This window comes from Bos indicus x Bos taurus, chromosome X (genome assembly GCF_003369695.1).
Source record: "Bos indicus x Bos taurus breed Angus x Brahman F1 hybrid chromosome X, Bos_hybrid_MaternalHap_v2.0, whole genome shotgun sequence".
NCBI lineage: Eukaryota > Metazoa > Chordata > Mammalia > Artiodactyla > Bovidae > Bos > Bos indicus x Bos taurus.
Genome location: NC_040105.1, coordinates 54132747 through 54144290, shown reverse-complemented (window position 1 = coordinate 54144290; position 11544 = coordinate 54132747). Strand labels below are relative to the sequence as shown.

The 11544-nt window shown below is 39.6% G+C and overlaps 1 protein-coding gene across 2 annotated transcripts in view; it reads left to right on the top strand.

Moving 5' to 3' along the window:
• LOC113887185 (X antigen family member 5-like) overlaps positions 1-11268 on the top strand; it is a 151636-nt gene extending 140368 nt beyond the window's left edge. Inside the window, exons 1-4 of one of the 2 annotated variants that reach the window (XR_003509660.1) lie at positions 6273-7815; positions 8275-8417; positions 8817-8942; positions 11157-11268. Coding sequence is in view for 1 of the 2 variants with exons in the window: in XM_027534143.1 (XP_027389944.1) it covers positions 8275-8410; positions 8817-8942; positions 11157-11179 (285 nt within the window). In the remaining variant the exon portion in view is untranslated. Of the gene's footprint in view, positions 1-6272; positions 7816-8274; positions 8418-8816; positions 8943-11156 lie in introns of those variants that run through there. The other variant, XM_027534143.1, reaches the window with a different exon arrangement.
• Positions 11269-11544: the final 276 nt, after the last annotated feature.

Genomic DNA, 11544 nt, shown 5'->3' with positions numbered 1-11544 from the left:
CACGGACCTTTGTTGGCAAAGTAATGTCTCTGCTTTTGAATATGCAATCTAGGTTTGGTCATAACTTTCCTTTCAAGGAGTAAGCGTCTTTTATTTAATGGCTTGCAATCACCATCTGCAGTGATTTTGGAGCCCCCAAAAATAAAGTCTGTCACTGTTTCCCCCATCTATCTGCCATGAAGTGATGGGACCAGATGCCATGATCTTCGTTGTCTGAATGTTAAGCCTTAAGGCAATTTTTTCACTCTCCTCTTTCACTTTCTTCAAGAGGCTTTTTAGTTCCTCTCTTCACTTTCTGCCATAAGGGTGGTCATCTGCATATATGAGGTTAATGATATTTCTCCCAGGCAATCTTGATTCCAGCTTGTGCTTCTTCAGCCCAGCGTTTCTCATGATGTTACTCTGCATATAAGTTAAATAAGCAGGGTGACAATATACAGCCTTGATGTACTCCTTTTCCTATTTGGAACCAGTCTGTTGTTCCATGTCCAGTTCTATCTGTTGCTTCCTGACCTGCATACAGATTTTCTCAAAAGGCAGGTCAGGTGGTCTGGTATTCCCATCTCTTTCAGAATTTTCCACAGTTGATTTGTGACCCACACAGTCAAAGGCTTTGGCATAGTCAATAAGCAGAAGTAGAATGTTTTCTGGAACTCTTCTTCCTTTTTCCATGATCCAGCAGATGTTGCCAATTTGATCTCTGGTTCCTCTGCTTTTTCTAAAATCAGCTTGAACATCAGAAAGCTCACGGTTCATTGTATTGCTTGAAGCCTGGAGTGGAGAATTTGAGCATTACTTTACTGTGTGTGAGATGAGTGCAATTGTGTGGTAGTTTGAGCATCTTTGGCATTGACTTTCTTTGGGATTGGAATGAAAACTGACTTTTTCCAGTCCTGTGACCACTGCTGAGTCTTCCCAAATTTGCTGGCATAGTGAGTGCAGCACTTTCACAGCATCATCTTTCAGGATTTGAAATAGCTCACCTGGAATTCCATCACCTCCACTAGCTTTGTTCATAGTGATGCTTTCTAAGGCCCACTTGACTTCACATTCCAAGATGTCTGGCTCTAGGTGAGTGATCACAGCATCGTGATTATCTTGGTCATGAAGATCTTTTTTGTACAGTTCTTCTGTGTATTCTTGCCGCCTGTTCTTAATATCTTCTGCTTCTGTTAGGTCCATACCATTTCTGTCCTTTTATAGAGCTCATCTTTGTGTGAAATGTTCCCTTGGTATCTCTAATATTCTTGAAGAGATCTCTAGTCTTTCGCATTCTGTTGTTTTCTCTATTTCTTTGTATTGATCGCTGAGGATGGCTTTCTTATCACTCCTTGCTATTCTTTGGAACTCTGCATTTAGATGCTTATATCTTTCCTTTTCTCCTTTGTTTTTCACTTCTCTTCTTTTCACAGCTATTTGTAAGGCCTCCCCAGACAGCCACTTTGCTTTTTGCATTTCTTTTCCATGGGATGGTCTTGATCCCTGTCTCCTGTACAATGTCACAAACACCGTCCATAGTTTATCATGCACTGTCTATCAGACCTAGTCCTTTAAATCTATTTCTCACTTTCACTGTATAATCATAAGGGATTTGTTTCCCTGAATGGTCCTAGTGGTTTTCCATACTTTCTTCAATTTAAGTCTGAATTTGGCAATAAGCAGTTCATGATCTGAGCCACAATCATTTCCTGGTCTTGTTTTTGCTGAATGTATAGAGCTTCTCCATCTTTGGCTGCAAAGAATATAATCAATCTGATTTCGGTGTTGACCATCTGGTGATGTCCATGTGTAGACTCTTCTCTTGTGTTGTTGGAAGAGGGTGTTTGCTATGACCAGTGCATTCTCTAGGCAAAACTCTATTAGCCTTTGCCCTGCTTCATTCCATAATCCAAGGCCAAATTTGCCTATTACTCCAGGTGTTTCCTGAATTCCTACTTTGCATTCTAGTCCCCTATAATGAAAAGGACATCTTTTTTCGATGTTACCAACCAGTCTTTTCTAAAGGAGATCAGTCCTGGGTGTTCTTTGGAAGGAATGATTCTAAAGCTGAAACTCCAGTACTTTGGCCACCTCATGCGAAGAGTTGACTCATTGGAAAAGACTCTGATGCTCGGAGGGATTGGGGGCAGGAGGAAAAGTGGACGACAGAGGATGAGATGGCTGGAGGGCATCACCGACTCGATGGACTTGAGTTTGAGTGAACTGCAGGAGATGGTGATCGACAGGGAGGCCTGGCGGGCTGCGACTCATGGGGTCGCAAAGAGTCGGACACGACTGAGCAACTGAACTGAACTGAAGAGCTGAAATAGCTTTTTGAGAATCTTGTAATACCTGTTGAGTAAAATTAGTCAAAAGCATCCGCTCATAGCAGAACATCTGTAGTTCCCAGAGAGGGAACAAACACTGCAGCCAAATAATCATACCAGTGAAATACAGACCTTGCCCACTGAGTTTTAAGGTGTGGTAAATTAGCAGGCTTTTCTGGAAGCTCTGAAAATATGAAGCCATGAGTAAAAGCTAAACCTAGGGTGCATCTCCCTATCCAGCCAGGGGGAAGCCATGCCCATAGGTAAGAGCCACATATCCAGTAGGTCCCATTTGGAGCAAGCCAGCGTGACTGAGATATCCAGTCCCAATCAGTGCCTGGCCAAGCAAAGGGAGGACCTGAACTGGGGTTGGAAAATACGGGAATGATTACCTTGCATATTTCCTGAGGCAAAAGTCCCAATTGTTTCCAATCATTATAATTAAGTTGTTGGCTAACTTCTGGGGATGGCTCTATTTGTTCCCAGCATATAGGGGCAGTAGACATTAGACGTCCTTTTTCAGGAGTTAGCCATATAACCTCAATCATCCCATATTTGATAAACGTCAGGTAAAAAGCCACTAGATCTAGACCCATTTACCTTCTGTGTAGCGAAATAGTCATTAAACCAAGACAATGTATAATCAAAATTAAAAGCCACGTTATGTCCATAATTAAAGTACAGAGTGTTGCACCGGTCCATCTTAGGGTTGTTAGATGTCATCAGATTAAGAAGAGACATCACACACGATTGTTGTCGAAGGTATTCACAGACTTGGAGAAAGTCTTTTCCTTGAAGTGGAGATGTCCACCATGGGAAGCCTTCCACTGATGAAGAGGGGAGCACTCTGCAGACCCAGCAGTTAGACAGATTGTGGAATGCAGCATAGGAGTGAGCCCAGGACAGGAAGGCATTGTCTTGAGGATCAACCGGCAAACTCAGGATTTTTGGAGTCAGAAGTAGGCTCACATAGATTATCAGGGCCATCTGAAAAGTACAAAGTCAGAGCATAAAAACGAAAGACATAAAATGACGTCACTTAGTTCTGGTCAGGGTGCCACCTCTTAAACTCGAGTGTGATGCACCCATGAATCTATTCCTGGCACTTTGACAGCTGTGGGAGAAGAAAGAATAAGCTGGTAAGGGCCTTTCCAGAGGGGTTTGAGGGATTGGCCCCCAGATCCCAGTGTTTTTATCAGGACCTCTGTTCCTGGCTCAAATGAGGGCTTGTTTGATGCAGAGGCTAGGTCAGGAGTCACCTGCTGGAATTCCATTAATGCCTCTTGAAAAACTGAGAGCTGAGTTACATAATTAGTTAATTCTAAGGCTTCAGGGTCTATAACAATGTCTGTGCATAAGAAAGGCCTTCCATAAATACATTCAAAGGGGGACAGCCCCTCCTTTTGGGGGGCAGTCCCAGCCCTCATTAAAGCTATGGGTAAAACTTTAATCCAATTGTCCTGTGTCTCTTGAGTTAATGTGCACAGATGTCTTTTGATAATGTCGTTAGCTGTTTCAACCTTTCCTGAGGATTGGGGTCTCCAGGAACAGTGTAAGTGAGATTCTATTCCTAGAGCTTTAGACACCCCCTGAGTTAGAGCAGCTTCAAAGGTGGTGCCATTGTCACTGTGAAGCCTCCGTGGCAGCCCAAACCTGGGGATAATTTCATGGATTAAAATTCTTATAACCTCCTTAGCGTGTTCACTGCAACAGGGAAAAGGCTCAATCCATCCAGGAAAATATCCACCCAAACTTGTGAGCAAGAATATCCATTAGCTTGTGGCATGTGAGTAAAATCAGTTTCCCAGTCTTCTCCAGGATATTTTCCACTTCGTTGTAATCCAGATTTTGCTAGCTTTTCAGTCTTTGGGTTATTTTTCTGACAAACCTCACATCTTTTGATAATGTCCTTTAAAGTTTTCACTACATTTTTACCTTCAAACAAATGAGAAGCTATCTGTTAAGTACTCTCTACATCTAAATGAAAACTCTGGTGTAAACCCTTAAGAATTTTCCATTGAGTCTTTTCAGGAATTATTAATCGTCCATCCTTGGACTGTAGCCATCCTTTATCAGTAATCTTTGCTCCTCTTTTCTCATATCTTTCTAATTCTTCCTCAGTATATTGTGGTTTTTCCTGTTCCACAGGACCTGTCCAGATCAAAGGCATCTGCAGTGAAGGGGTTTCCTAAAGTGCCACTTTTTCTGGCTTGACATCAGCCAGCTGATTACCTTCAGCTACTTTACTCCCATCCCTGCTGTGCCCTTTGCAATGCGTAACAGCTACTCCTTTAGGACAATATATAGTCGTTACAAGTCTCTGGATCTCTCTGAAATGCTCAATAAGTTCTCCTGTTGCCCTTTTAAACTGTTTTTCTTTCCATATTGCAGCATGAGTGTGTAAAGTCAAATAAGCGTACTTAGAATCAGTGAAGATATTTGCTCGCTGCCCTTCGCTTAGCTCTAGAACTCGGGTCAGAGCCATAAGTTCCGCTAATAGCACTGGTTCCCTGGGGGAGAGATTTTGCTTCTAAAACCTGTTCAGCAGTCACCAGGGCATAACTTGCTTTAGGCTTCCTACCCTGATCACCAGCATCAGGGTCTTTTCCTGTGAGTCGTCTGTTCCCATCAGGTGGCTAAAGTATTGGAGCTTCAGCTTCAGCATCGGTCCTTCCACTGAATGTTCACAGTTGGTTTCCTTTAGGATTGGCTGTTTTGATATCCTTGCTGTCCGAGGGATTCTCAAGTGTCTTCTCCAGCACCACAAACCGAAAGCGTCAATTCTTGTCACTCAGCCTTCTTAATGATCGAACTCACACATCTGTACATGACTACTGAAAAAGCCATAGTTTTGACTATACGGACCTTTGTTGGCAAAGTGATGTCTCTGCTTTATACTATGCTGTCTAGGTTTGACATAGGCTTCCCTGGTGGCTCAGTGGTAAAGAATCCGCCTGCATGGGTGTATCTATGGCTGATTCTTGTTGATGTTTGACAGAAAACAACAAAATTCTGTAAAGCAATTATCCTTCAATTAAAACATGCATAAATTGGCCAAAACAAAAACAAAAACCTCCCTGCAATGCACGGGATGCAGAAGACATGGGTTTCACCCCTGGGTTGGGAAGATGCCCTGCCATGCCTCATGGGAGGAGGGCATGGCAATCCATTAAAGTATTCTCGCCTGGAGAATCCCATGGACAGCGGCACCTGGCAGGCTACGGTCCATGGAGTCATAAAGAGTCAGACACGACTGAAGCAATGAGCATTTATGCATACTAGCTTTGTCATAGCTGTTGTTCCAAGGATCAAGTGTCTGAATACATGGCAGCAATCACCATCCACAGTGATTTTGGAGCCTCCAAAATTAAATGTGTCCGTGCATCCACTTCCCCCCTTCTGTTTTCTGTGAAATGATAGGAGTAGATGGCATAATCTTCTATTTTTGAATGTTGAGTTTTAAGCCAGCCTTTTCATTCTCCTCTTCACCCGTATCAAGAGGTTCTTTAGTTCCTCTTCAGTTTCTGCCATTAGAGTGGTATGATCTGCATATCTGAGCTTGTTGATATTTCTGACAGCAACCTTGATTCCAGCTTGTGAGTCATCCAGCCCAGCATTTCCCATGATGTGCTCTGCGTGTAAGTTGAATAAGCAAAGTGACACTATACAACCTTGTCTTACTCCTTTCCCAATTTTGAACCAGTCCATTGTTCCATGTTTTATTCTAACTGTTACTTCTTAACCCTCATACAGGTTTCTCAGGAGACAGGTCAGCTAGTCTGGTACTCCCATCTCTAAGAATTTCCCACAGTTTGTTGTGATCCACACAGTCAGAGGCCTTGAGGTAGTCTAGTCAATGAAGCAGAAGTAGATGTGTTTCTGGAATTCCCTTGCTTTCCCCATGATCTAATGAAGGTTGCAATTTGATCTCTTGTTTCTCTGCCTCTTCAAAACCAGCTTGTATATCTGGAAGTTCTTGTTCCATATACTGTTGAAGCCTAGCTTGAAGGAGTCTACTAACCGGAGGCTTCAGAAATATGGGACAATCTAAGCTTGAGAAATTGGAGGGTATGAATGAAGCCGAATGAGAGAGACAAGAAGAGGATTCTCTACTTTCCATGATGTTAGCAAGCTGGGCAAGGGCTAGACCATACCTTCAAGTTCTTGTGTAGGACAGTAGGCTTTATCTAGAAAGTCATAAACAGTTCTGCAACTGTAAGAGAGGGAGGGAGAGGGCGGTGAGTGGGAGACAGGCACCCTGAGTGGATGTGAGAGACCCGTTAGAAGGGGGTTGACAATTAAATGGAGGGGAGCTTTGGACTAGAGCAGATGTGGTGGACATGGGAAAAAGTAGTTGCATTGGACATTTTCAAAGTAAAATGGACAGAACTCAGCAAGAATGTTGACTTGAGGTGAAGAGACGGACTTGTAAACGTGGTTAAGACCCAGTTTCTGTGTCCTGTCATAAGGGTACAAAGGTGTCATGGGGAATCCTGGAAGTTGGCCGGGTCTGGGAAGAATTTCAAATAAGACTTTTATGTTTATGAACTCAAGTTCTAGATGGATACAATAACCAGTATTTACATACTTAAAAGATCCTTTTCCTTTTTTAGAAAAGTGGGAAGTATTGAGATATAATTTATATACCATAGAAGTCAATGCTTTAAAGCATTACCATTTGTCGAGTTTTGACATATGCATACCATTGTGTAAATGCTACCACAATAAAAATGTAGAAAACGTCCCATTGGTTTGAAAATGCTCCCTTGGGCTATTTGCATTCAGACTCCTTCCTCCACTCCTATACCCTGGCAACCACAGACATATTTCTCTGCCTATAGTTGTGCTTTTCCAGAAACCCACTGACATGAAATCATATAATACATAACATACAATCATATAATACATATGTATCACGAGTTTTGTGGTAAGGTGCCAAGAGAGAAGTGGACCGGTTGCTCTGCATGCAGACTCACCTCAGCCACAGACACTGAGAAAATCCCATAGTCAGGCTGTAAAGACTGAGCCTTTCTTCGTGTTCCAACTGAATTCCAAGGGAGTTGGGGGAAATAGGTCTGGTGAATAGGAGTGTGACATGAGCAGTAGTCCTGAATTTTTAAATTCCTAGCAGTATTTCACTAAATATCTTCATGATGGAGAATTCTATTGTGAAATCAAACTTCCTCACAAAAATTCAGCCTTCCTGTGTACCTTAAGGTGATTTCTCTGCCAGCATAGCAAAGACAAAAATGGGTTTGCAAGCAACTGTATTTGGTGTAATTGGAATGCATGTACACTCTAACTTAACCAGAATTTTCTTTTGAAAGTATTTTCACATTAAAAAAAATAAGTCAACATATGGTCATAAAAGTGATGAAATATAGCTGTACTCTTAAATACATTTTCTAAATCACAATATTCTACTTTCCGGGAGAAATATCAGTGGGCAAGTGGTGTCAACATTGGGACCTATAGATCAAGATTCCCCAAGCTGGATGAACCTGTGGTTGTGAGTACCTTACCATTTGATGTTTTCTATTAGCACAAGCTTATTTTTGAGAAAATCATGATGCAGTGATAAAGGTCTTCCATGCTGATAAAGGGTGACAGTTTGTCTTAGAAAGGAACATTGATCCAGATATATTACAGTCTGGCGTTGCCTATGAGTATACTGTTGAATTCCCTGGAAATGTGCCCAGTGACTCCCTCCTCCTGCTTATTAACAACAGACTGCATACTTCCATCCCAACATAGATTTAAATAACTTCCAAAGTCTTTCTGTGTAACTCTTATGGGAGCTAAATCTTCTCTGTGGGAAGAGTAACTTTATTAAAAGTAAGTACATAGAATTGTGTTGGGAAAATGTTGTTAGGTTTACTTATGCTCAGATATATCTATGTATTATGTATATTTATGCTATTAGATGTATTAACAACAAAAAGATTTATTTGCATGCACTCTCTACTAGGACCAGCAGCCCAGTGTTGAGCAACCTCAACAAGAGGAACCGCCAGCTGAGATTCAGGATATCACACCTGGGAAGGAGGAAGTAAATGGAGAGGATCCGGTGAATCATAATGAAGAGAAGGAGGATGCCTCTGGAGGTAAAGTGTAAGTGTGCATCATGTCTTAAGACATAAGCAGTAAGAGGAGGAAAGGAAACATTAGAAAAGGACTTCAGACAGTTCCTAAAAAACTGAGGAGAGTATAGTTTGCAGGTCAGTGTGGTCGCTCAAATTTTCCCTTGTTTTCAAGACAAAGAGAAGGGGGCACCTAAGTTGTCTGAGGACAACCCTGGGAAAGGAAAATGGTGATAGCATTCGGAAAATTCTGCTTTCCTTTTTCTCCAGCAAAACATTCCTGGAATAATGCTCCTGAGGTTCTCATTCATCACATTTTTACCATACTGGCCTAAGACTTTTAATTCATAATACTGAGGGAATCAATATCATCATTCCCTTGTTTATATTGTATGCTTTACAGCTGAATTGATACATTTTTTTTTTAAAGATTCTGATCTGGAAACTGATCTCCAGGAATTGGCTGAGGCAAAGACTGGGGGTAAAGGTGGAGATGGTCCCAATGTCAGGGAGGAGGTTGCATCAAATACAGAGCCTGTTGAAATGCCAGAAGCAGGTATGTCATCCATTCAGAAAGTAATTTATGTGGTTTCTGTTTTTTCAGAATATTATATCTTTAATAATATAGAAGGAACATTACTATTATTTTAATAACAGAGTTCACATATTCTTTGAAAGATAGTTCAGACCCCCGATGCCTGAATGCCTGACTTACAGACTTTCAAATAAAGAAACAGAGAGAATCAAAGCCATATCGAATTGAAAATAGGGAACCGTTTTCTTCTCTTGTATTAGTACTTTAAGCAACAGCTAATAATTTTCAGGTTCTTTTATAATTTCTGCTTGTAGCAAATATGGCATGCATTTGTAATAAATATTAGTTTACATGAAATATGCTCAGGCATTCAAGTAGGTTCTAGTACAAGCTTTAGCATAACGTGTGTGTTTCTGTGAAATCCCTTAACTTCTAAACTCAACTTTACTCATGTAAGTTGTGAATTCAGAACAGATACACTTAAATGCTAAGTTTTCAATGCTAATTCTTGCATTCTCTGATTCTCTTCGATGTAATGCATACAAGAATACTCTGTTTTTTTATGACTTATTTATAATAAAATATCATCTTGAGTCAAATTTTAACAGGCGAATTGAGATTTCATTTTCTGATGGGGGACACATGTTCACCTGTGGCTGATTCATTCAAAAAGCACCACAATATTGTAAAGTAATTGGCCTCCAATTAAAATAAATAATTTTTTTAAAGAAAATGAGCCAACATTCTTCTTGATGTTTGTTAAATTCTCTCAAATTCTGAATTCTCTAGCTCTTAAAAAAACAGTTGGATTTTAAATCCTTTCCCCAGTAAAGCATGCAATGACTGAATAATAAAATGGCAAAAGATAGTCTAGTTTCCTGTTTCTGTGGCTGATCAAGTTGAGAGAGTGCATTTAGTCGGTGATATTCAAGCCAGGTGTGAGTAAGATACATATGCTAAGCACACTACCTGCCCCCACGTTTGGTATTTTTGGGGGGCGGGGGTGTTGCCTATTTTAATTGGAGGATCATTACTTTACAATACTATGATGGTTTTTGTTCTACATCCCACTCTCACTCTTAAAGAACTAGTAAAAATCTGTGCCTCATGATATAATCGTCTCTAACCATAGTTATTTTTCCTTTGATATATGAATTTAAAAAGTTCTGAAGGTCAAAGATTGCAACTCTAGTTCTTCCTGCATAATCAACTTAGTATCTTTCACATACGTGTTTTCCCAGTTGCTGACAATGAATTGCATGGTTCTGATTTAAAAGGAAGAACTTCATAGTTAGGGAAGAATTTACTGTGTATTAGTCTTCTAAATATTTTAACTTAACGTTTTTGTTCCATTCCATTAGAACATTTAGATGAAAATACAACTTTCAGACGACTTTCAAGTCTACAGAACATGATTAAAATGTTCTCATAGAAAAATCTTAGCCCTAAATATGTATGGTATTTAAAAAGAAAAATACATAAATTACAAGGTACATAAATACAAAATCCTACATCCAACATAAACGGTAAGAAAAAGAGCAACAGAATAAACCTAAGGGAAAAAGGAAAAGATACTTAATAAAAGACAGGTATGAAGTGTTAGGAAGAGGAAAATGAACTAAACTAATAAATAAAGACAATGTGCTAGTTTCCATATTTTTTAATATATATATATATATATATATACACACACACACACATTTTAAAATATTCTTTTCCGTTGTGATTTATCACAGGAGATTGGACATTAGTTCCCTGTGCTGTATAGTAGGACCTTGTTGTTTATCCATTCTGAATGTAATAGTTTGTATCTGTCAACCCCAAACTGCTAGTCCACTCCTCTTAGTTTACATAACTGTGAAGAAAATGGAAAGAGCCCAAGTATACATAATAAGAAATATGAACAAGACACTAATAGTTAGTATATTACAGAATTAAAACTGAGGATAATCTGGAACTCAGATATTTTCAGAATATTGATGAAATGGCTAATAGGGTAGAAAAACAAGTATTATTTAACATACCCCAGTAACTAAATAACTAAACATCACAAATACTGGTAATATGCTTGAAAAGTCTATAGAATCTCGAGAGGATTAACTGAAGGTAAGCCAAAGGTCGCCCTTAGTGTTCTTGTTTTAGTCCATTTTGTAAAACTACAACTGCAGTGAGCTTTGTATACCTCTCCTGTCATCAAAGTTCTGCTGAGGAACTTTTCTAATGTTTGTATTATAGGTGAAGGGCAACCATTTGCTTGAAAGAAGATAAACTGAAACGATTTATGCTGTTCTTATTTGTATATTTGACTGTTAAAGTTGTGGAAATAAAGTTTCATTTTCTACTTGCACATTTTTGTTAAATTTATCCCTGGCTATTTAATGTTACTGAAAATCGATGGTTTGTGATTTTTATTGTCTAGTTGAGGCTGTCTGTAGAGATAGAATGTCTATATATAGATTTTCTGTCCAACAATTCCTCTAAATATGCATATTAATTCCACAAATTTAGATCTAGATTATTTTTGCTTTTCAAATATACTATTATATTTGAATATCAACAGTTTCTACTGGCTTAAACCTTAAACCTGTCCTCATTTTTGAGCATTGAACAAACCTGGCCAGAA